Source organism: Populus nigra, chromosome 11 (genome assembly GCF_951802175.1).
Source record: "Populus nigra chromosome 11, ddPopNigr1.1, whole genome shotgun sequence".
Taxonomy (NCBI): Eukaryota; Viridiplantae; Streptophyta; class Magnoliopsida; order Malpighiales; family Salicaceae; genus Populus; species Populus nigra.
In genome coordinates, this window is record NC_084862.1 from 6490599 (window position 1) to 6517128 (window position 26530).

Below are 26530 nucleotides of genomic sequence, written 5' to 3' on the forward strand. Positions count from 1 at the left end.
TAATTTGCATATTAAATTCATATTAGTAATTAACAAAATGGTTGATAATATAAAAAAACAAATGTTATAATCTTAGCAAAATAAAATGGTATTTAATAGAATAATATTTTCAATATAATCTTAATTATTTTATTTAGAATGAATTTTAATTAAAATTCAGAAAAATACAAAAGGGCTAACATAAAAAAAAATTAGGTGCTTAGGCTTGGAAGGTTAGCTAGAGTAATTGTTTCAATACAAAAAAGCTCAAATATATGTTAGACCTGTAAAGCCATACTCACACACTAAATCTATTTTTTTTTTAATAGGATAGACAGAACATGAACTGATTTATTTTTTATTTAAAAATTAATCAAATAATGTGATGTCACGTATTGTGGTAAATATAGTTTGAAAATATAGTTGTACTGTGTTTTTAAAAAAATTAATTTTTTTATTAAAAATTAATTTTTTATATATATTTTGAATTTTTTTATGTGCTAATTTTAAAATTAATTTTTAAAAAATAAAAAAAATTATTTTGATGTATTTTAATATTAAAAATATTTTAAAAAACAATTATAATTACATTTCCAAACAGGTTTGATTAGAAAGAATAATTTTATAAAAGAAAAGGAAAAATAGGAAACGGTATCGATCAGGATTTAAATTTTCGGATAATTAATATAATATTTTTGTTTTATAAAAAAAAGAGAGAAGAGAATATAATAGAAATAGATAATCCCTGAAAAAACAATTATCTGCCGACATATACGACACCGTAAGAAAGCAGCCGATTGAAATATTTGCTTATTTGATTAGAGAGGCAAGAGTGTGTGTGAGAGAGAACTGTAGAAGAAATTTGTAGTCGTGAACAGAATAGAAAAGGAGTAAAATGGCGGCGAGAGGAGCTTTGCTAAAGTACCTGAGAGTGAAGGTACAGGCCATGCCTACCACGCGAAACCCGAACAACAACGGCCTCGTCGGTCTCTCCTTCAATTCCATACGCCGCCGTTTCTCCGAGGAAGTTAGAGGCACCTTCCTTGACAAGTCTGAGGTCACCGATCGAGTCGTCAATGTTGTCAAGAACTTCCAGAAAGTCGATCCTTCCAAGGTAAATAATGTTATTAAATATTTATCAGATTAATACCAGCTACTTTTTAAAGAATAATAGATTAGATGTGTTGGTCCTTCGTTTTTTTATTCTTTTGGGTTTAGGGCTATGATTGGAAGCTGAAAGTGAAATGGGTACTAATATGTTTTCAATTGCAATAGAAATGAACAAGTGTAAAATAAATGGGTTTAGGGTTATGATTTTTGGACCGTTCAAGTCCTTAATCCAATATTTTTCAGGAACCAAACAAAAGGGCAGTTTGATTTATTTGTGTTGTGACTTGTAAGATTCTCTGTTGTGCTGTTTTGATTTTATGGTTCATTGCAAAGTCGACAATCTGATGCGAATGTGCAGTAGAGCTCTGTGGTCTGTATTTGCTACGGAAGAACAAAAGCTTCATGGAGAAATTATAAGCTTCATTAAAATGGTGTTGGAAGATTAGTACATCTTGATTGTCCAAGACAGATATAGTGCTTTTATTCTTATGTGAATGTTTATTTTATTACTCGTGTAATCCTTGAGTTAATCAAGGCAATCAATGCAGATTTGAGTTGAATTTTGGCACTCTAGATTAAATGCATGTTTAGGTTTGACCTACTTTTCTGCATTGAGGTAGCATGGTCTTCTGATCTTCAATCTTCAAAATTATGTGATAATAAGTTTTTTTGCAACTGGTCTGTTGTCAAGAAGAAAATTGATCTGCAAATATGAGGACATAAAGAATATTAGCCCAAATCGAAGGAGTACAATGTTGGATCACTACTTGCCACTGGTTCCTACCTTTAAGTTTGATTTTTGCACCATGATATGGGTCTGTCCTTGCTCTCTTTCCACTTTTTATTATCAATATCGCTAGTAGTAGTCTGCTATATGAATGGTGGTGCAGCTGGTCATAATCACTCAGTCTCAGTCATAATGATGTTCTTAGAATCAAAGTGTTGATACGTTGAAAATTCCTGATTTATCAATGGGTCCCAGCTTATAGATTGAGTTCTTGCACCAAATGATCTCTGGTCTGAGATTTAGATTGCATTATTTTCTACATCATCATTGTCAGTGACGATGTTGCTATGTTAAAAGTTTTGATGGCATAGCAATTTCTCATGTTTCATTCATTGCAACTAGAACTTCGCTTTTTGAATGGATGTGGTGAATCTTTATAGAATGCTTGATGCCCTAGAATTTGCTGAGTTAGTTTGCAGTAGTGCATGAAGGTTGCATGTCTAATTTAGGAATTTGAGTTATGTCGGAGACTCTATCCAAATATTTTTTCTGCACAAACATGGGCTCGCTGTTTTGATTTCCTATCCTTGGCTATTTCACCCCATTTCCACTGGTGCGTTAGGTTGGTGAATTTTGTTGCCATTATAAATGAGTTTTTGGCATGGCCTTTTTATTAGTTTGTTGTAGAGGCTTCATTCATATCTGTAATTATTTTACCCCCTTTTCCTTACGGTGGAATACAGCATTGAGATTTGAATAAGAAATGTAAAGGCTATTCTTAGCATATAGTATTTGGTGTGTTTCCCACATTTCTTCCTAAAGAATCTCACTTGTAATTTCTCATTGGATACTTGCTTTTATTGCCACAAAGGGAGGGGGGCTAAAGAACTTGTAGATTCATAACACCATCTTCTATGTGGATCTGATTTTGGTTGTTATTTATTTTTCACTTTTGTAGGTTACACCAAATGCCCATTTCCAGAATGATCTTGGGTTAGATAGTCTAGACACTGTGGAGATTGTGATGGCCCTCGAAGAAGAGTTTCAGTTTGAGATCCCAGATAATGAAGCAGACAAGATCAATTCCATCAGTCTTGCCATTGACTTCATATCTTCACACCCTCAAGCGAAGTAGGGTACAATGTGAGCCCTATCGTCTTTTTATTTTTTATTTTGCTACAGTGATTAGCTGCAGGATTAAACATCATATTTTGGTACCTACTTTTCCATGTTCGAGTTGGTTTATCTTTCCTCTATTCTGGTTGAAGAGGATTGTTTCAGAATGTGACTGGCATGCTTGCTCTTCTAGTGGAAGGGACTTGTAGTTGTATGGTCCAACGAACCAAACTACTGGTTGACATTAGTTGTTCATGTCTATCTGATATCTTGAATAAAAAATTCTGGAGGTCATTACCCCTCTAGGTGCTTGGACATTCCTGATTAATTGCTCCCTACGATGGAGAAAATGTGTATCTCGGTATTTCGGGGCAACTAAATGTTCAATTCTTATTTTTCAAGGTTTAGGTTTCAGGTTTTGCCCATCAAGGATACTTGCGATCCAGACCAATATAGAAAGAAGTGAAGTGGATCTGGACCATTATAAAAAGAAGTAAAGTTACTGGAAAATGTCAGCCAAAATAATGCAAAAAAAAAAAACAAATATGTAATGATTTTTTAAATTACTTTTTATTCGGAAATATATTAAAATAATATATATATTTTTATTTTTTAAAAAATTATTTTTAATATTAATATATTAAAATAATTAAAAAATAATTAATTTTTTTCGAAAAGGAAGCTAGCTTTTTATTTTAGTAAGTTTTTTTTTTCTTTTTTTTCTTTTCATATTTAAATGGTATTCCCTGCTATTAGGAAGGGAAAGTGATGTATTTATACAAAACATTCTAAGGCCGTCCTTGCTTGGGCTTGTTTGGTTAGAATTTTAGAAGAAATCGTAATATAGGATTAGGATATGAAAATTTGGATATCTATTTTTTTTACTTCTTTCTCTTTTTAATTTTCTTACTTTTCATTTTTTTAACACGCATTTTGTTCATTCTCTGCTGTTGGTCATTGTTTCTTGGCTCACAACCGATCTTTTTAATCTTGTTTTTATCTTCTCAAAGCCAAAAATAAAATCTACAAAAATGTTAAAAATATAAGAAGTTTAGAAAATAGCTAAATTTTATCAAAAAAACATTTCTTTTGGAATATTTGTATTTTTTTGAAAAATATTTTAAAAAATATCTTATGACAACAAATATTTTAGATAATTAGTATGTATTTATTTGTTAAGATATAAATTTGGACAATTGATTTTATATCTCCAAGATTTTAATCTCATACCAAAATAATTAATATAATATGTTAAGTCATTTGTTGGTAGATAAATTATTTACTTCCTATAATTAATATAATTATATAATAGTAATATAATAAATTTGGACAATAATTACATTTTAAGTTTCTTGTTGATCATCATTAAGTACCGAAACAAACACATTAATGACAAATTATTGAGAATTTTTACGGGTGGTACTATTTTCATGTCAAAATCTAAAACAAAATTTTTAATTCTTTGAGAGAAGAAGGAAAGGTTTAACTTACATTTCAATTACAGACCGAAAAAGTTGGAGACTTTTTTGGGAGAGATTTTTTTTTGTTACAAGAGAAGAGATAACTTTTTAATTCTTTGATGCCCATTACAAACTAAAGAGGACATATAGGTCTCGAAATTCAAACAACATTAAAACTACTAAACTAAAAGATAAGCTCTAAACAATTGGCTAAAGAATTTATACAAAAAAAAATAAGACCTAAAAAAAATGGCTAACAACCTTATAGAAAAGCAAAAGATTATGTCACATACTTCGGGCCCATATATTTTTAGGAATCAAAATTATAACAAAGTGACAACAAACTTGATAAGATCAGAAAAGTCTAATGGGCATCAATTATCCTCGAGGTGGGTGCTAAGCTCATTTATGACGTCATTATTATCTTCAAAAGGATCTTTGATAGTCTTGCTACAAACTATGCTCATTAATCTATTTAAAGGCTTTAAACAAAGATCTATTAAGCTCTTGCTTCGAAGATTAGGAGAGGGTTTTTACAAAGTTCTTTTAAGTTTAGAGATCTTGAGCTTTGTCGAGAGAATTGATGTTCTCTGTGAAAAATACCTAGATCATCTAAGAAATTAAATTTATCCCACTATTTAATAAATGTTATCCTAATAAGGATTAAGGTAGTGTGAGTAAAGACAAACTAGTCTTTAACTTGATTTGAGACTTTATAATCCCATTTAACTATCCAGGGGACCTAAAAGTAGCTCACAAAACTAATCAGTTTTAAAATAGACTTATTAGCCTTAAGATATTTCTCCAAATAAGGTCTCATAGAAATTAACATTTGGATTGAGAAGATTCCTCATTTACAGTATTAGCTCTGAAACCATTATGAAAAGATTTGAGATTTCTGAGATAGCTGAAAGTGGATGAATCAACTATGCTTACCAATATTGTTATCATATGTCAGGACTCCTTTCTAGACATTGATATAGTCAAAGTAACTGAAGTTTTAGGTAAAAACTGATAGTTAGCAAGAAATATGAAGATATGAGAATTAAAGCCCTATTTGAGTAATAATTCCTTTAATTAGGAGCTTAAAATAAGCCCAATCTTTTCTACTTCTAGTAATTTATTTGACAAAAATTGATCATGTCTCTAATAAGAGCCATTGGTAATAAATAGCTCATTTATGATCATATAATGGTAGAAAGTATTTTGATAAGTGAAATGTCGCCATCTTTTATGAGGTTGAAGAAGGAATCAAAGATCTTTCAATCTTAAAATGCTAGAAACATTTTATGGAATGAAATAAGTATAAATTTTCTTTATCGTTGATAGGAGGAAGAGCTAGCTCATAAGCTTCTTCGGATATTAGAAGAGATTACATGTGTTCCTTTAATATGCCAAGGATTTGGAGATTTTTTGAATTCTAAAAACCCCTAAATTGTTTTTAGTTTGTGAAGAATTCTCTAATTAGAAAATGAATTCTTTAATTAGAAAATCAGGAAGACATATTTTCTCCTTTGATATATTATTATATATCAAAATCAAATACAAAGAGAATTTTTCTTTATCTAGAAAATATTTGTTTAGAGATCATATTCTTTACATCTTTTATTAGGATTTCTTTTGGATATTTTTAATTAGTTATCAATAAGAATTTTTTTTATTAATAAGATCACTTTTAAATTTAGAGATGCACAAAACTACTAATAAGGTTTCCTTTTGAATCGTGAAATAGTTTTGTTGAGCTTTATTTCAAAGTTCAAAAGTGAATTTTACTAACTGTTATTTATCATAAACTCTCTACTTTATAGTTCCACCAAAACCTAGTTCGGAGGCATTTATCTCAACAATTTTAAAACACTAGGATTAGTAATAGAAAGACAGGGAAACTCTTTAGCTTTGATCTTGCTATTTTTTATTTATTACAGTGGTGTATTGATGGTTTCATTCTACACGTTCTTTTCTAAGCCTATAAAATAAAGGTTTACAATTATGGATAACATTTTTATAAAAATATCACATATAATTAAGGAATTCAAGAAATCATTTTAGTTATGTTTTATCCATAATTTCATTTGAGAACTTATCACTAAATTAGATAGCCCTATCAATATGCTGAATTAGCCCTTTATAAATATAATGTCCCAATAACCTTATTTTAGGTTGGAATATAATCTTCTCTTTAGATGATGCAACTAAGCCTGCCTTTTATAGAATTAAATAATATATTGACATGTTTAAAGTGTTGATCCATGAATTCAAAGAAAATTACAATATTATCAATATAAAATATGATAAATCTTTAATAATGATTTTAGATTTCATGTATGATTTGTTGGAACTTAGAAGAAGCACTTTCTAGTCTAAAAGATATTATGTTCTACTTGTGGTGGCTAAATGGTATTGTGAATTTTATTTTGTATCTATCTGTTTCATTGATTTGTATTTGCTAAAAACCTGATTTTATATCAAACTTAAAGAATATTTTGTCTTTATAATGCTTCTTCAGCAAATCTTTCTTATTAGAAATTTAATACCCAATTCATTTTAGGCACTCATTTAAAGGCTTATAAATAATTACTAGCATCAGGATGCCTTATTCTAGCCCAACAATACTTTTAACATAGAAAGTTGAGTATCTCTAGAAGTTGAGGTTGGGCCTAATTAGGCCTTTAGATAGAAGATCTTTTATCTTATTTTGGTATAGGTCTAAATGCTTAGGGTTCTTAGCAATAAAAATGACCTTGGTTGGGATGTGTCTTTCATCAAACCCATCTTTATAAGATAGGTTGACAACATAACCTTTCCTATCCTAAAAGGCATTATGGATGGGAGCATATATTTTCTTGGTTAAAATACCCTGATTTTGGTTAATTTTCTAGTACACTTCAGGTTCTTTTAGTTTTTCTTCTATGTGATTGCATCCTACCTCTTCTTAAACATGCCTTGACTTTGGTTAAAATACTTTTATGCATGCCCCGACTTTGTATATAATTTTCATTTAACTTAAACATTTATACATATTTCATACAAGAATATTTCACATAAGCATTCAAATAAATATATAAGCACTAATCATTTGATTATTGATAATGGAAGCTATGAAGATATTATTGATAAACATACCACAAATAAATTAAAATTGTCATTAGAACTACATCATAACCCGTACAAAATTAAGTGGATTAAGTTAATAGTAGAAATAAAGATAACCCAATACTATAAAGTATTTTTTTTCTATGAAAAAGTATAGGGGTGAGATTTATTTTGACATGATAGATATGGATGCATGTAGTTTGATATTCGATAAACCTTAGCAATATGGTGTTTAGGATTTATGGTATTGAGATAGGCTCCAAGGAGCTCTTGTTTTTATTTTGTGTCTTGAATTCTATCTATAAAGTCTAACATAAAACTTTTTTTTCATTTATAAGCATTTTTATACCAATACCAAAAAAGCTTTTAGTGATGCAACCATAAAAAAGACAATTATTTTTGCAAGTTTGTGATTTAGAGGAATTAGAATTGTTAGAATCCAACTCATCATATGACGAAACAGATCTCTAAATTATTCTGAGGTTTAGGTCTTCACCTTCTGATTCATTAATCAGAATCGCGCATAGGATTTTCTTGAGGCTTTCATCAATTACAAGGGAATTAATCTTTTTTTTCTTGTATTTATTTTGATAATATCCAGGTTTGCAACATATATAGCAAATTGGAACAGTCTTTTTAGAAGTGTTAACTCCTGAAAAAGAATTATAGGTCTCATTAGACTTTTTTTAAAAAAACTTCATTTTAGAATGATATTCTTTTATGTCTCTAACAAGAAACATATTTTCTCTTCTTCTTTTTCCTTTTCCTTACAAGGGTCTTTTATAGTGGGGTAGCCTATTATTCATAAAAATCCCCTAAAATATTGTTATTATATTTCTTGTACTTTTCACACTGCTTTTTAAACTTGATATCATTATAGAAAGCTACTCATTTATAAACTACTTATGCTGCAAATTTATCATAGGTAAACTACAAGGGAAGAATAATTCCTATAATTTGAATACTTGTTATATATATATATATATATATATATAAGGAGGAATGTTCAAAATATGTTAGGGTATTAGGAGTATGCAACACATAAGAAAAAAAAATTTTAGACACACACACACACACAAAAGAAAAAACCATAAAATAAATCCACGAAAAAAAACCCAATGATCTTACTTGTTTTTTTTGGGCTGGGTCCAGCTCGTTCCATGTGGCTGGGCTGAACCCAGTAGGCCTAGTCGGGTCACTGGCCCAAACCAGTGACCATGTTGGGCACTGTTGCAGTTGCATGCGAGAATTATTCACACATGCACTGCACAATGCAGAGGTAATTAGTTTTATCTCCGCACAACTTAAAATACAAATGCAAAAAACACTGGGAGAGAAGAGACACGACTTACCTGGTCTGCTGGCGATCCTGTTTTTTCAGTCCTCCGCTGTCTGCGTTCGTCTGGTGTTTTCCCGTGTCTTTGTTCTTTCCAGTTTGTTTTGCTTTTGTTTCTCTTCTCTCCTTTTCCTCTGTTCTGTTTTTCTTTTCCTTTCCTTTATAGTGACGAAAGAATGAAAGAAAAACCCCTTTTGTTCTCCCCTGTTATTTGCGTTGTTCTCTCCTCTCGATGTCTCTGTTTTTTTTTCTCGTTTCCTTGCCCCCTTTCTTTCTCCTCATTTTGCCTGCCTCTCTCCTTTTTTTCCCCCTCCTCCTTTAGGTCTATAGAGGAGGCATATATATAGTTTATACATGGCTCTTATTAGGAAATGAATATTACATTAGTTTTAGGATGTAATCTCGGGTGATCAAATAAAGAAAAATAGGACCAAAATATTTTGATTGATATTTAGATGATTCCAGTGATTTCTTTCCAATAATTAGAGGATGATATGGCTCTTTTTTGTCCATCCATAGCTGGGACCGTGAGGCACCAAATGTTTCCTTTGGACTGAGGCAGGAAAAACGTGGTCTGCAGCTCCAAAAATCAAGCGCGATGATAAAGAAAACTAGCAGGAATTTGTAGAGAAAAAGAAATAATTGCATACAGGGAGGGGTATTGTTCAAAACACAAATGAACAATACCATGCTAATTAATTCCTATGTTGTTTCATGCTGCAAAGTCTCAAACGGTGGCCTTTTTTCTTGTGAAGAGAAGCAGAATATAATCCAACATGACGGTTAGTAATAGAAATTATTATGACATTTTCTGATCCAGTCCCTATTTTTTTTAATTCCTCTAACGAAACCAGTTCACTTTCCCAAGTTTGAAATTTGTCTTTAATTAATATGATAAATCCTTAAAATATTAAATCAGGTCCCTCGAATCAAGACCTGAAAAACTCGAGTTGGAATCCTTTTTGCGGTAGGATTTTCTACTTTTCCACTAGATGTTCAAACGAGAATATCTTGAGTTTATGATATCGAAATCAAGTAATTCAAAAGCCCAAATTTATCAGCACGTACAAGACTAAACTTCCATGAAGGATTCAAAGTGAGTTTAAATCATTTTGAAAAACAGAATTGCAAAAAAAACTCGGGCTAGAACCCTTCTCACGGCAAGATTCTCTACTTTTACGCTAGAAATTCAAAAGGGAATATCTTGAGCTTTTGATATCGAAATCAGGCGATTCGAAAATCCAAATTCATCTACACGTACAGAACTTAAACTTTCATGAGGATTCAAAGTGAGATAAATTTGTTTTGAAGAACAGAATCTAGCCGCAATTTGGTTGGTAAAAAAGATCTCCTAATCTGATTTGAAAAATTAACAATTCCGAGCATTCCCATATGATTGAGAGTCTGATATAAGAACAGTGGGCCCTAAGACTCAATAAAGGTTCAGATCAATTCTTTAACATGTCATGAATGACAGAATATAGCTGGGATAATCAGATATTGCACGAAACGAAGTCAAAATCAAAGTCTAAGTTGGAATAAAATTGATATTACAACAGAATCATTTTTTAGTGTAAATTCTAAGGGATTTATCAAACTTAAAAACTAGATAAAGAAAGGATGAGTTCAGCATCATAAAGACTCCTAATTAATCTAAGAATCTTGATGATTTCGGCAACGAAGGAGAAGGATAAAGAGAGCAGAAAACAACTGAAACAAGGTTCGAAAAACATTCATTCCTTCTATGCTTTTGTCAATTTTTCATCAACCATGAACTAAACTCCTGCAGTTGGTTCAAGAGGGATACATACAATCTCTAGCACGTGGGGTCCAAAAATAAGTAACAACAAAAAATATATTTTTTTGGAATATTTTGTGTTATTTTGAAAAATATTTAAAAAACTAGTGGCAAAAAATATGTTATGACAACTAATATATCCTTATTTTTTGTGGTAATAACACAAATGTTTTAGATAATTAGTTTATATTTATTTGTTAAGATATGAATTTGGACAATTGATTTATATCTCGAAAATTTTAATCTCATACCAAAATAATTAATATAATATGTTAAGTCATTTAATGGTAGATATATTATTTACTTCATACAATTAATATAATTTTTGAAATATTCCTTAATCTTATTATTTTGATGCTATTTCCACTCTATAATTTGTTTCCGGCTAAAATAGCTTAATGAATGTGTTTTGACTACTATTTAATATTAGTTTCTTAAGAAACTCCTTGTAATGTTTCTTTCAAAATAATAAGATTAAGGAATATTTCAAAAATAAAGAAGAAAGAAATAAAAAATATATTTTAAAGATTTTATTGCATCTTCAGTATTTGTTGTGCTTTATAATATAATTTTTCTTAAATAATATATTTTATAATATCTAACTTGTCAATATCTATAATTACCATTTTTTTTTTAAATTTGTAATACAAACATTTAATAATGTAGTCCTTATATCATATAATAATATTAAAGTATTAGCTAATTGAGTGGTTCCTGAAATCTAATTGGGCTAATTGAGTGGCTCCTGAAATCTAATTGGCTAATTGAGTGGCTCCTGAAATCTAATTGGCCAGATTTATCTAATTGGCTAATTGAGTGGTTACTGAAATCTAATTGGCCAAATTGATCTCTCAATGCATCATTTTGTTGTCTTCCTTCCAAAATACAAGCGTAGAAGAAGACTAAGAAAGGTCAATGAAAATGACGGTCAACTAAGCTGGGGGACGACCCAAGTCTTTCTTTCCACAACCCTTTTAGAAAATCACCCTTTCTTTCAATAAAATTACAACTTCAGTCATTTGCCCAGGAAATGGGCTGCTCCTGTACAAACCTCGGCTTTAATGGTAGTTTCTTCGAAACGAGCTCCTTCTTTCTTGGAAATTGGACAATGCAACGTCATGCTCAGTTCTGATTGGCCAGCAACAATAAAAATGTCAGACAAAAGTGAGGCCACCTTGTAATAAATCAAGCAAAACCAGGGCAATTTCCCAAATTTGTAAAATCCAACTAGACGTCGAGTTAATTATCAATTATTCCATGCATTAAAACAAAATTAATCAATTGGTCCTCTTGGTTTCGAAAACTATACACTTAATCCCTATATTATTCTTAAATATGTTTAAAACTTATTTATTTCGCCAAATTGTTTTCTTTTTCCAATTTATTTTTTTCTTTTTCTTTATTCAAGAATAAAAAAAGTAGATAAGATGAAAAAATAAGGCATTTAAAAATAAAATAAAACTACATCAAGGATGGTCAATTCTAATCAAAAGGTTATTTGATTATTTTTTATACAATATAAATTAATTAATTAGTTTTTGATATGGGATTGGGTTATAAGTAGCATAATTTTTTTTATTTTTTTATTTTTTTCCCATTACCATTCAAAACCTAAGATAAAATATAACCTATGATTTTATTTAGAAAACTTTAATATTACTAGATAAATTTTAAGAGTTGAATATAAATTATAGTTTAAAATCAATTGGACTCCACCATTAATTAATTATATATAATTTTTTTATAGTATTTGAGTCCAAATTATTTTTTAAAATATTTTTTTTTATAAATGTATTAGAATAATATATATATTTTTTTAAAAAAATTGTTTTAAACATTAATATTTTAAAATAATTAAAAAAACATAATCATTAGTGAGCCAATAGACCCACGAACACGACATCCACACCACCTCTCCCCACTTAAGACGGCAAGACTAGTAGTCAGACAAATACATTATTGCATGGAATGGCAAAGCCGTGAATAAATAGAATATAAAGGGCAGTAATTTGAGGGCCCTTCTATAATTGGAGCTTCGAAGCCCAGGCAGACTAAACACTGAGCAGCATTTCCGCAATGACGGACTTTGCATTAGCTATCAGTACTAAAGTTTTGTTATTCCTATGCGTCATTCAGTTCTCAGTTTCAGAAATCATTTTTGAAGAGAGATTTGAAGGTAGCTTCTTCTTAATTTCTTGCCACCTTTTTTCACTACTCTGTTTTGCTATGTCACCAGCTAGCATCCAATCCTAATGCTAGCTACTTCTAGTTAACCGTTAAAATCGTCATTCACTGTTTTGTCTTTTCTTTGGGGGTCTTGCATGCTGTCATTGTGAAATAATTTTAGGATTTGAAGTGGGATTTGGATAATAATGATACCCTTTTTCTTTCATTCTTTCTACTGTAAATTCAAGTTGTGATTTCCTTTGTTGGTGTAAAGTGGTGTTATTTTAATTTTTTTGAAGTAAAATGTTCTTTTTCTTTCTTGTTTTCTATTTGGTAGCTGAGAATTGTTCATGGAAAAGAAAATAAAAGAAAATCTGACATTTGAGGGTGTTGTTTGTTTTGCAATCAGTGAATACTTTTCTGGGCAAAGAAAATAAAATAAAAATGAAGTCAACAGGCTATCTGGGTTGACTTCAACTAAAGTGATTGTAAACTGCAGAGTTTAAAAGAACCTCCCCTACTTAATTAAAAGACTTATTTAAGTGTGAGAATAATTCGGTGATTGTTCGTAGTTTAAGATGACCTTGTTATATATGCAAAGAGTTGGTTAGTATTAATCAGTGTAATTTTGTGTTGGAAAAAGATGGTTGGGAGAGCCGTTGGGTTAGATCGGATTGGAAGAGGAGTGAAGGATTGGCAGGTTCTTTCAAACACAAAGCTGGAAGGTGGCCTGGAGATCCAGATGACAAAGGTATCGTCTTTTCTACTTTTGGTCATATAGGATTTGATGAATTACATACTCATTTTGCAAAGTACAAAGCCATTAGAGCACAAAAAAGGGCACTGTGGCAGGAAAAATAGTGGACTGCTTGTTCTTCTCGCATGTATTTCACCTATGCTGTTCAGGAACCTTATTGACAAGGTTGTCCTTGAACATTCTAGCAGTTGCTTAAGAATATATGATGGCATGTCGAATTCAGTTGGTTTCTTAATTGGTGAATCCTTTTATTTCACAATAATCAGTTGTTTGTAGATGATTATTCACCTCTTGATTTGGATATCTTGTAGGTATTCAGACAACTACTGATGCCAGGTTTTTTGCCATATCTGCAAAGATACCGGAATTCAACAACAAGAACAGAACACTGGTCTTCCAGTATTCTATAAGGCTTGAGCAGGACATTGAATGTGGTGGTGGTTACATCAAGCTTCTCTCTGGATTCGTGAACCAGAAGAAATTTGGTGGAGACACTCCATACAGGTTTGAATCTTATTGAATTCATTTCACATTATCTACACCCCATGTCTTTTCTCTGAGACATGGATCAAATATCTGTTTGTGGTACTTCATAAGATATCTTCGTGTTCAAGCTGCCCATTTTGCTACATTGCATTGTGAAAAAAAGTTAATTGGATCGATCATTTGGTTGGGCTCCATGTATGATTGCGTTTCAAACCTTGATTTTGTAAAGCTAGAATAACTTGTTTTTCATTCATGAAGACCTGCTTTTCATTTATTATGAATATACAACAGTTTTAATTAAACATATATTTTTTTAAACCACAAGTGTTTTTCTTAAACCCTTTTTGTTAAACGCAATCACAAAAGCTATTATAATACCAAACACACACCAATTCTCAATTGTATACTGTATAAATTGCACACATATCACAAACATTCACTTTACAAAAAGATAAATTGTGCAGAAATGTGTTTTGGTAAAATAAGAATTATACATTCCATCCATCTCTAATTTCTCTCAACCATTTACATGGGAAGGAGCACAAATGAATAAGCAAACAAAGAATCAATATCAACACGGAAGATTATTGTATGGCTTAACATTATGAAGTCAGGGTCAAAATACTTTAGGGCTACTGTAGGTTTGACAGACACCTTCTACTTTTCATGTATTCTGAAGGTTTTAGTCAACTTTCCTCATGCTCGGAAATGTGTTTTGTTTCCTCTTTTCCTGCCTGTTGGTTTCACTATCATACAAATTTTACAAATTTGTATTGATATCAAATTTTATTTTCTGCAGTTTTATGTTTGGACCTGATATATGTGGCAGTCAGACAAAGAAGCTGCATGTCATACTATCCTACCAGGGCCAGAATTATCCGATCAAGAAAGATTTGGAATGTGAAACGGACAAGTTAACTCATTTCTACACCTTTGTTCTTAGGCCTGATGCAAGTTATAGTATCCTGATTGATGGTCGAGAAAGGGATTCTGGAAGCATGTATACAGACTGGGATATACTTCCTCCCCGGAAAATTAAAGCTGTCAAGGCGAAAAAGGTTTGATACATAGAGATTCCATATCCTTAAAGAATTAGAATGTTAAATTGAAATAATATCGGGTTGTCCTCCTCCACCATAGCTAGAAGATTTTGAGGGTATACATCCTGACATATTTCATTCCCATTTTTAACAGCCTGCGGACTGGGATGATAGAGAATATATTGATGATCCTAATGATGTCAAACCTGAGGTATAAAACTTTTATTCTTTCTTTCTTACAGAAGATGTTATTGTAATTGTAGTGAATAGATTACTTAATCCTGTTTTCGGGTATCTTGATAATGCAGGGATATGATTCAATTCCAAAAGAGATTCCCGACCCCAAAGCAAAACAGGTTAGTGGGTTACTTACGTCTTACGGGTTAATGTCTGGATGAAGTTCAAGGATATGAATGATCCCTGGCCTTTTGATGCTGAGCCATCTCTAAAATTGATGTGGTTCACCTAAATAGCGTTTTATTTTAATAGTATGCAGTACTGTTATGGAAAACAGAATATATCAATATTGCTAATAATTGCATTTTGTTTCCCTGATTAGCCTGATGATTGGGATGAAGAGGAGAGTGGTCTATGGAAATCACCTAAGATACCAAATCCAGCATATAAAGGACCATGGAAACTCAAGGTGTGTTTATTGGCCTTCTAGATGGTAGAAGTTAAAAAGTTTAAATGCATATTCTCATTGTTAATAAAGTTTTCTTATCTACAGAGAATCAAGAACCCAAATTATAAAGGGAAATGGAAGATTCCTTATATTGATAATCCAGGTATTCCTTATGCAGCCATTCATGGAAAGTAAATAACTGTAATGCTTGCCCAAAATTTACCTCCCCAGAGTTAATTTACCAACAAAGAGTTAGTTATATCTTTCTTTGTAAATGTCACCAGAGTTTGAAGATGACCCTGATCTTTATGTGCTTAAGCCAATAAAATACATCGGCATTGATGTTTGGCAGGTGAGGATTAAGCATCTTTTTTGTTAATTTAGATACGAGTTTTATCTTTATGATGCAGCATGTGATTTTTTGTTATTTCTAAGATAAGTTGTAATATTATGTGGTGTCATTGCAGGTGAAGGCTGGCTCAGTTTATGACAATATTCTGGTCTGTGATGATCCAGAGTATGCAAAACAAGTGGCTCAAGAAGTTTTAGCTAACAGGGAGGTGTGTCAGTCTTTGGCCCTTTCCGGAGAACACTGAATTCTATTATTGTAGAGTTACATTTAAGGTGAGTGGTGGCTAATTTGTGTTTTTCTTTGGTAATTTCAGATTGAAAAGGAGGCCTTTGAGGAAGCAGAAAAAATTAGAAAAGCTCGAGAGGATGAGGTAATTTGCTGGGTTATTTGCTCATAACATTACCCGAGCTTCATCAATAAGCTTTTACCATAATCGAATATTTCCAAGTAATTCGAGAATTTACATGTACAGGAAGCTCAAAGAGCAAGAGAGGAAGGTGAAAGGAGGAGAAGAGAAAGGGGATACGATCGACGCTACCGAGATAGACACAGAGATAAATACAGAAGGGTATACATGCTATATGCTTGAATCTTTTTAATCTATGTGCTTAGAATATTTTTCTAGTCATTCAGATTTCCTTATACTTTCTTACAAGAGTAACATCGTCCCGACTCGCTCGTGAGTGGAACTGTTGTTCCTTTTACTACTTGCATGGCTATGTCAATTAAACTTGCTGAAGATGTTTGGCTCTTTCCTGGATTTTTATAGCTGTTAAAACCCTCTGAAAAGTACCAGATGTTTGATGTTGATGATTTTTCTGAAACACTCGGTGTTTATTGTGTACCTTATTATGATTGTCGTGTCTAGTTATGAGTGCATGGCTTTACGCATAGATGTTAATTCTGATCAAAATGTTTCATTTTGCGCAGCATTACTCCCGGGACATGGATGATTATCATGTAAGAATCAATCTTGCCTTGAATTTCCCTTTCTCAAGCTTATTAAATCAAAATACAAAACACTTTCAATTGACTTGTATCGCTAGATTCCCACATTTTACAGAGTTTTTTCTATCAAAACAAATGCTTAGTATACTGAGAATCGTTCAGTTATTTCACTCTACTGTCCACATTGCTGGATGACTCCTGGATTTGGAAGTCTGATCATTGCAAGTGTTTCTTTCTTCTTTATGGTCCAATATTATCGGCCCCACATGATTATTTTTATCTGGCATGCAGGATGAGCTTTGAAGAGGCTTTCAAATTGTCAGCTCTCTCTTTGGACAGCGCTATCAATACCTGGGAATGCGAAATAAAGCCACAGTTTTACCTTTGGGTGGGGTGGGGTGGGGGGCAGCCTTTTCTTTCCTCATTGTTGTATGATTTTCATTTCTGAAGAAATATATTTATATATATATCTAGAGATACTAATTAATTGTTTTTGCATCTTCTTAACTCTTTCCTCGATTTATTACTCCACTGTGATTGTCTGATAGGTGAAGTCTTCACACAAATTGATATCCCACTTGACGCCTTATTTTTACGTGCGAAAATCTTGAGCTTTTGAAAGACTTTCCTTCTACGTTTGTATTTGATTTCTCCGACAAGAGGGAGGGCCTTTTCTATTTGCATCAGCTGATCTTCTTCTTCATTCTATTTCTCTAACCTTTTCGTCGTCTTCTGCTTCCCACCATTACTACATCTTCTTTCCTTTCCTCGACGAAAACCAACAGTCACAGACATGCTATTTCTTCTTCCCTCTCTTTCATCATATTCTTCTCACCATTACCGCATCTTCTGAACAACACCCAACAGCCACTACACTCTCTTTATTCTTCTAATTTCTTCATCCTTTTCTTATTGCCATTACTCTATTTATCTTCCTTCTTTCCAACAGTCACACACGTCTTATAAATTCCTCAAGCATGTCTTAGCAATATGCAGCGAAAACATGAAGGGTAACAAATATGGCAAGAGAGTTGTTGTGAGGATATCATAAACTAAAGCCAGTAAAAACAACTTACTTACTTTAATGATGTGATTAGGAATGGTAATATACGGATTAGATTTTGATATTATTCATGTCCCAATCTAAAACCATAATTTATATCCAAATCAAAATCCAATATGTACGGATTTTGGATTTCTAAACCCGATCCAATCGAGTTTTGGATATTCATTACTCGATCTAAACTTGATATATACAATGATTTAAATATATAAATCATATATTTATTCCAACAAAAAAATAAAGATTAAGTCAATATCACATAAGAAATTTCGAATAAATATCTTAAAATATTAAATTATCTATTTATTATAAATATAACTGCAATTTGATTGAAATCAAACTATCATATTAAATTTTCTATTTGTTATTATAATTACAACTACAATTCCATTGAAATCAAATCCTCATTTAGCATTCATAGAACTTTAATCTTCCTTTTACATCATAAAAGAGTCATTTTACAAGAGAACAATATACATGAATAAATAGTTGGTCATTAATACATAAGTTGTCTTCATAAAAGTCATAAAAATAATTCATATATTTTTATAATATAAGTTTCATACCTCCTTCATCTTTATCAATATCATCAAATATGATAACATAATCATCTGAATCTAGTGTCACCCCATTTAAAAATAATACATGTATAATAAAAGTTTGAATTTTACTTCAATAAATGGTTGAAATGTATATTAACATAATAAAAAAAATATTTACTAAATTACCTTCAATTTCAACAACTCATAACTAATTTTGAGCACACATCAATGTTTAAGTGGTTTTTGAATGAGTTTACTATGATGCAAGTTTAATAATCTATTGCTAGTACCTAACAATGGATTGCAAGATTGAATATTTTCCTTGAACCTTCCACCATGATAAAATGTCAAAGTCATCATTTCTTTGCAAAACCTCTTCATTTAAATAATAATCCAATTCAGTTCTAGCATATGAATTTTTTTCTCTTTTCATTTGCATCAAATTGTTATCAAATTTAGCCAATGAACTACAACTTGAATTAATAGAGATATCACCCATATGATTAAATCTAGAAGGTTGAAAACTACCTCTCTTTTTTTTCGAAGCATAAAAATCTATCAAATCATAATAAAGGTGGTAAATCTTCTCAAAGGTATTCATATGCTCACCACCATATACTCTACAAAGGTAAAATTCAATCAAAGTCATTTTGTATTGTGGATCAAGTATAGCTATTTGCTACAACTCTTATTATCCCATTAATGGAACACAAATATTTATATATAAAAAAAATTCAACATATCTACTATTATTTTTATACTACCTCAATTGGAAAACAAACTCTTTTTAACAATTTCAATCTAATCTAAAAAAAAATTAGAAAAGTACAAATTAGTTGTAGGATACTTTGTCGTAAAAAATAATTCAATGACCTCTTAAAACAACTTCAATCTATCATAAATTACACTTGAGAGGGACTCTTATATTAAGAGCCTAGTTGTTTAAGTCGAGCAAATACATCCTTATATATTAAAGCAGTTTTTTAAGTATTGAATATGTTAAATTCTACCCTATTGGGTAATCAAGACCTGATTTTTTGGTTATAGAAATACAAACATGATGGGTTGTTTCCTTAATCTTTTCCTCTCTTGTTGATGAAGCTATTTAATAAAGTACACTCTCTCTAATATTTTCAATCACATTCTTTATTATTTCTAACACATATTTAACTATTAGATTTAAAATATAAGCACAACACCACATATGAATAAATTATCATTTAATATCAAAGAACTAACTTGTAATTTGTCCTTAAACTCAGGTATCAAGGCATCACTAGTTATGCAATTATCTAATGTAATTGTTGACAAGTTAGTATTAACATTCCAATCCATCAAAGAATCAGTCAAAAATTTAGCTAGCTTTTTTTTTATATGAGAATGGTACGTAAGTAAACCAAATTAAAATATGATAACAATTATGTAAACAAAATTATTGCAAAAGCCAATAATAACATATATTAAATAAATTTTATCTCAACATGCAACTTCACAATTTTCACTCATCATTAATAAAGTGCATTGTTATAGTCATGAGCCTTTTTTTTATTGCTAGAAGTCTATATGTCAGTTGCAATTGCCATTCTACTAATACTTCTCTCTAACTTGTGCATTGCCCTTTCTTTCTAATAATCATAAACTTTCAAAATGTCAATTTTAATGTTATTTTTTTGTAAACAAAGGTTGAAGGAAATTTGAGTTCCTTCGGAATCCAACATGTTAAACTATGAAAAGTGGGTACTCATATAAAATAATAGCATTTACACATGCTCTCTTAGAACTCTCTTGATATCTAACCAATTTTTAACTCTCTCTCTTTATGAAAACTTTTTTATCTAACATTTTTGTTGTTGTTATGAATCATGATATTTTCTTCTCTTACAAGTCCTATAATGGTTACACAAACAGCTTGTTCTAGATTTTGATTTTTCACTAAACATCTTAAAATAATAATTACATTATACCTTAACATCCCTATCAATATATTTCTTTATAAAACTCTCTCATATAAAACTCTTGTTTTCTAGTATCAATGTTGAAGAATAACATATATATATTCATAACGAAAGCAAGGAGTTAATTGGACATTTCTTTCAAGCTCCAAAAAAATATATTCATCGGGATTGAAACAGACTGCTTTACATGTCAACAAAGAACCACCAATAATTTGTTTTGATGACACGAGTCAAAACAAGTTTCCTCTCTTCAATAATTCTTCAATATCAATATTGATATAAGCCTTTTGTGTGAGGAAGAATCTCTTCTCACCTTGAACTCTCTATCTTGTTTTTTTAGTTCAAAAACTCAAACCATTTAGAAAAGAAACATTCTCTTAGTTTTTAATTGACATTACTAAGAAAATTAACTCTTCTTATTAAATAAGGATAATGGAGAGATGTTTTCACCCTAATAAGATAAAACTTCTTATTATTATGTCAACAATAGTACCTCAATATAATTAAAAATTCTTCCCTTCCCAGTTATATCATAAAGATAAACTATTTTCTTAGCGATGTCTCATAAGGTCAAATCAACCATGATCGTAAATGACATACTAAAATGGAAAACATTGATTCCGCAAGGTCGAATCAATCACGATCATAATGACATACTAAAATAGCAAACATTGATCATTCACCTTTATGATATAGCCAAAAGTAGCTAAAGGTGCTAATTGAAAACAAACTTTAAAAATATTGTTCTCAATGACTCACATGTTGAGAAAGTAGAGATCCATTCACTCAAATTCAACAAAAATAAGAATATGTTGTTCTCTAAATATTTTACAAGTCTTGATATGGTCATTTCTAAAGTGTCTAATATGAGTTCTTTAAACACTCTCATGCTTAGCACTAAATAATTGAATTCACACCTAACTCTATTTTAGGCTAATACGGATTATGAGACAATCCATATATGATCACAAAAAAAACCTTATCTTGATCTCTAATCAAGTGATATTTTTCATGTCTCATTTTGCTCACTTAATATGGATTTTGTGTGTGTGTGTGTGTGTGTGTAATGGTGTCACATCTCAGTGGATGTTTTAATGGGGGTCTAAATGTACATTACGGATAATTGAGAGTCGTTATCTAGTAATTAGAGGAAACTAGGGATCCTGAAAGTTAGTAAAATGATTAATTATGCTTAAGAGAAAAACAATGACACCCTTTCAACATCCTTTCTTATGAAAGGTTACTCTTACTATGTTTTTTCTCATAAATTTATCTTTTTAATTATCATTAATTATCCTAACTGTTCTTTTTATTTTATTTTTAATCGTCTTGAAAAAAGTTGACGTCAATCCCCAAAAATAAAAGATGCATCGGATTGATCATTTGTGAAAAAATCAGCATCAATCCCTTGAAAGGAGGTTTGTTCAATAAAAAAAAAGAGTTTGACATCAGTCCCAAAAATAGAAGACACATTGATTTGATTATTTGTAAATACTTGGCATTGATCTCATAAAGCAAGAGGTTTGTTCAATAAAAAATTAATATTGAAAGTTTGAAACCTAGATATATTCTTTTTTGTTCTGAAACCGAGAATAACTTGATATAAATGTTATGCTATTTCCGCTCATACTTTTTTTTACAACATTATTTAAACCGTAAAGTCAGAATTATTTTTGATAATTCCGACAATCGACCAATATATGTTTGTTTGTATGCATACAAAACGGTTGACATATAAAGGGTTATCATGCCCGGATTAGGTTGTGTTTGATATGCTAGGAAGTATCCTCCTATATGAGATGTATTCATTCCAAACACCCCTAATAGAGTGCTTGTGATTGTAGAAGTTTTTGGGATATGCCTCTTAGGTGTACATGTCTATGGATTACTAGACTTATTCTAATGTAGATCATTTTATATATGAGTCACCTAGTCAAATATAGCCTATATTATACCTATTTTTTACCCTTAATATATTTTTTAAAAATATATATTTATATTTTTAAATTAGGCTGGTTAAAATTTTTCAAGGTTAATTAGACAAGACATATTTTTAAGGCACATTTAGGGTGCAATTAAAGAAAATTGGTTGTAATTAAAAGAATTAAAGGATCAAGGACCAGAGTTATTAAATTGACATAATTTAAAAGGTCAAATTAATTCAATCAAAGGCTTAATTGAATATTTTTTATTTTCATAACTAATATTGACTCCAATTAAAGGTTTAAAAATCCAAGTACAATTTCAAAAAGTTAAAAAAAGGTTAAAGGGTGCTTTGGATTGTGACCAAGAACCTAATTGAATATATATTTTTTTAGTTTCGATTTCATCCTATGTTATATAATTAAAACTTGTGAAGGGTCAAATCTAAAAAGACAATATTTGGGGACCAAGTTTTGTCTTTTTCTTCAAAGGTAAAAACTAGAAACCCTACCCAACACCTTTGTCATTTTCTCAAGCAAACCTCACTAACCATAGTCATTTTTTTATTATTTTGGCATTATTTTTTCTGATTTTAAGTTTTGTTCTCTTATGATCTTGGTATCATTTTGTATTTAGTTGTTTCTCTTTACATAGCATCAAGTTTAACCTCATTATCTTTTAGTTTTTAATTATAGTTTTCATTGTTCCTTTTTGTGCTCTTTTACCAAAATCTATGGTCCTCATTTTTGTTTTAAGCCTCAACAGTGTAGATTTATACTTAAAAACCCTAGGGTTCTTGTCTTCTAAGTCTTAAGCCTAAGTTATTTCCTATTCCTCTATAAATAGGACCCTAGTTTTAAGGTTTTAAAAGGAAGGAAAAAAGAAAAAGGCAAATAGACAATAGAAATTAACAATAGCAATAGACAATAGCAATAGAGAAAAAAACGATAATTAAAGGTAGTGATAGATAAAGAGAGGTAAACCAAAAGAAAACTTAGAGTTTTAGGTTATAAGTCTTCATTTTATCAAGTCTTAAATGGGGAAGAAGAGGGAGAAGGAGACTAGATCATTACTGTTAAAAAGGCCTACCTTACAGTCATTCCAACCAAATCCTTTCCAGACCATCTAAGTATAAATTTTTGCTCATGTTATTACTTCTTTAAGTTTATATTTGCTTGTTGTTTTTCATATTTAAATGTGTGGCCATGTACCTTTGGAATTATATTAATATCTTTTTATAAGTAGTCATGTTTTGTTGCCTTGTATTTTGACCTGCAAAAACATTTAAATTTGTTTACTTGAACTGTCATAGGTTTATTTATTGACTATATATGGCCATAAGGGATTTTGGTTAAATTTTTGTAAAAGTGTTCTGGTTTTTCTTTTGAGCATTTATGCTTGTTAGGATACCATTGGTATCATATTTTTTTTAGAACTTGTGATAGTCTTTTGAATTGTTGAAGATGTGACTTAAAATTGTGTTAGTTTTAATGTTTCAATATTTATGAGCATCACTCGATGCTTGGTGTCTGTTTGACCTTAAATATGTTAACATAATCCTTTTTTGTCAAGACTTGTGGTTTGAAGAATAAAACATGTCTTTTTTATATCTCATATGCTCATATCCAGAAAGCTTACATATTATTATGACTAAATATCATGTTTATTGTCTGTTTAAAGCAATATTTGTTAATGTGGTCTTATTACTTTGTTTTTTTCTGGTTTAGTTTTTTAGTCAACCTTAAACCCCGATCAAAGTAGGTCTTTTAAAAGACTTATCTTTTACCTAGACTAGTCATTTTCAAAATGTTTTTTATTTAAATTGCATTCTGGTCTAGACCCATTGCAACTTGTATTTTATGTTTTTAGCATGTTTTTTATCATTATTTTATATGTTTTATATCTTCCTATCTTGAATTTAAAACTACCAAGGATGTTACTCCTCTCAATTTTCAATAAAAAAAATGAAACATCATACATGCATTTGGGCCTTTGAGCAAGTTTGCAAGGTCCATTAGGTTTTAGTCCACATTAAAAACATATATGAGCTGACATTTCAACTATTAAAAAAATTCCCTTTCCTCTTAAATCATACAAAAATTATATTTTTCCTTTGTTACTCACTGATAGTGTTTGGGGTAATAGATTTATAGCTAGTTATTACATTGGACATTAATGAGAAGTAACACCTTATTCTCTTTGTTTTTTTTTAAAAAAAAAAACAATTCATTTCCTTTATTTACAAAAATTAAGTTTTTTTTCACTTATAGTGTTTGGGGTAATGTACTTATAACAAATTATTACTTTAGACATTAACGAGAAGTGACACCTTGTTCCTTTTGTTTTCAAACAAGAAATAAGTCTTCATAATTTGTAAGCATTTCAGTCTAATATTCATCAATGGCACCCATGTGTCAATTGAGAGTATTAGTTTCCTTTATAAAACCTCAAGATTGTATACTAATGATTAGGGTGAAAATAAAATTAAAATTGTTCGCTTACAGTTTTTGTACATACACAAGTCTTATCAACCATTGCGTACAAACATTGATTTAGGGCAACACTATAAATAAAAATTCCAATGTGATTATTAAACATAGCAACACAACTAAGGTCCAATGAGTCCATAAAGGTCATTGCCTAAACTTAGTATATAAAGGAACATTTATGCCACTAGATCCTATTTCCAAGTAGATGAACCTATAATGATCACTATTTGGATATTTAGGGTTAGGGTATAAAACTTCATTTGGTAAGATGAGAGTGAACCCTGATATTATAAAATAAATAAGCCTCAATAAGTTATTATTCATTAGCTATCATTGCATAAACAAAACTTTTAGCAAGGATTTGGTCAAGTTTTAATAAACCCAATAACATACCCATCCAATTATTTATTAGCATGGCTTAATAAAATGTTATGGGTCACAAGTTATGATCAGGAGTAAATAGTTGTAAATATATCAATTCATCAAGCAATTAGGGGTGGCAAACATGACATGGACTTTAGAATAGATAGGCTTAACCATTCACCTTATACACAATGTTTAACTCATTGTAGTAGACCCCTTATCACCCATGTAGAAAAACCATTATAGATTAGGCATAATAAACCATTAGGAATAAAAGATAAGTAGCAATACAACTTACTTCAAGTATGATGATTTAGGGTAATGGTATCTTTTCTCTAGCATAATTAGTCCCTTACCTTATAACTTTATAGACCAGTTAGAGTTCTCGGTGATCATAGTACTTGGTGGTGGCTTCTTTTTATAACATAAGACCTTTTGTCCCCTTTCAAAACAAAAAAAAAAAGCATTTTTCTATTATAAAAGAAGGTGGGCCATCACAATAGCTGGTGCGATAGCCTACATGATTTAATTGACCATCATAATATTCTTGAGGTAGGTCATATTTTTTTATGTTCTCTATCTCTATTTAAAGAGATTTATAGGTTAAACATAATATGCTTCTCCAAGAGCAATCATGGCTAATTAGTTGGTATTTGTCATAACTGGTTATGACCATCTTCTAATGCCATTAAATCCAAAGAAAGGATATGCTTATAGTTATGCATGAGGCATAGATACATTAATATTCTCATTTATGGTTGGTGGTGATAACACTGTTAGAATCGATTAAAATATGAAGGTTACATAAAGGCACTAAGGATATGTCCAAACACAATTCAATGTTGTAGAGGAAAATTAAAAGATGATATGAAAACTTGTCTCTAAGCACGTCTAATACTGGTTGATCCACCAGAACTTGGGGAGATGGTAGATTGCCAAGCTCTTTAAGGCCAAAAAGCTAACCTCCTTCATTTCTTGTACTAATTATTTATCCAATGCAATAGTGATGAGTTTACCTGTATTTTTCTTTGGATACATAATTATTTGCACATGGAAAAAATATTGAATCTTGTCACTAGATATTAAATTTTTAGAGATGTCAATCTATTGATGTGTCATATAATATTAGCATTATTTATGCTACTAGTTAATCATTTCTACCTTTTAAGAAGAAGAAATTACATAATAACAATTTATTCCTA

The 26530-nt window shown here is 30.6% G+C and overlaps 2 protein-coding genes across 2 annotated transcripts; both read left to right on the forward strand.

The window, feature by feature from the left end:
* Positions 1-769: 769 nt before the first annotated feature.
* On the forward strand, positions 770-3260 carry LOC133667957 (acyl carrier protein 2, mitochondrial-like). The gene is made up of 2 exons (XM_062087671.1): positions 770-1093; positions 2775-3260. The coding sequence occupies exons 1-2, from the start codon at positions 875-877 to the stop codon at positions 2949-2951; spliced, it is 396 nt and encodes a 131-aa protein (XP_061943655.1). The 5' UTR covers positions 770-874; the 3' UTR covers positions 2952-3260.
* A 9375-nt stretch (positions 3261-12635) lies between these two features.
* Positions 12636-17540, forward strand: LOC133706266 (calreticulin-3-like). The gene is made up of 14 exons (XM_062131763.1): positions 12636-12795; positions 13429-13536; positions 13854-14046; positions 14828-15086; positions 15223-15279; positions 15377-15424; positions 15628-15714; positions 15799-15856; positions 15978-16045; positions 16161-16253; positions 16359-16415; positions 16518-16613; positions 16976-17005; positions 17285-17540. Exons 1-14 carry the CDS (start codon positions 12696-12698, stop codon positions 17294-17296), a joined length of 1266 nt encoding a protein of 421 aa, XP_061987747.1. The 5' UTR covers positions 12636-12695; the 3' UTR covers positions 17297-17540.
* The last annotated feature ends 8990 nt before the right edge of the window (positions 17541-26530 follow it).

Excerpts from the sequence above, each read along its gene's own strand:
- LOC133667957 (XM_062087671.1), top strand. The coding sequence starts at position 875 with ATGGCGGCGAGAGGAGCTTTGCTAAAGTACCTGAGAGTGAAGGTACAG. Across the intron at positions 1,094-2,774 it reads AGAAAGTCGATCCTTCCAAG|GTTACACCAAATGCCCATTT; the intron begins GTAAATAATGTT and ends TCACTTTTGTAG.
- LOC133706266 (XM_062131763.1), top strand. The coding sequence starts at position 12,696 with ATGACGGACTTTGCATTAGCTATCAGTACTAAAGTTTTGTTATTCCTA. Across the intron at positions 14,047-14,827 it reads GGTGGAGACACTCCATACAG|TTTTATGTTTGGACCTGATA; the intron begins GTTTGAATCTTA and ends TATTTTCTGCAG. Across the intron at positions 15,425-15,627 it reads CCGACCCCAAAGCAAAACAG|CCTGATGATTGGGATGAAGA; the intron begins GTTAGTGGGTTA and ends TTCCCTGATTAG.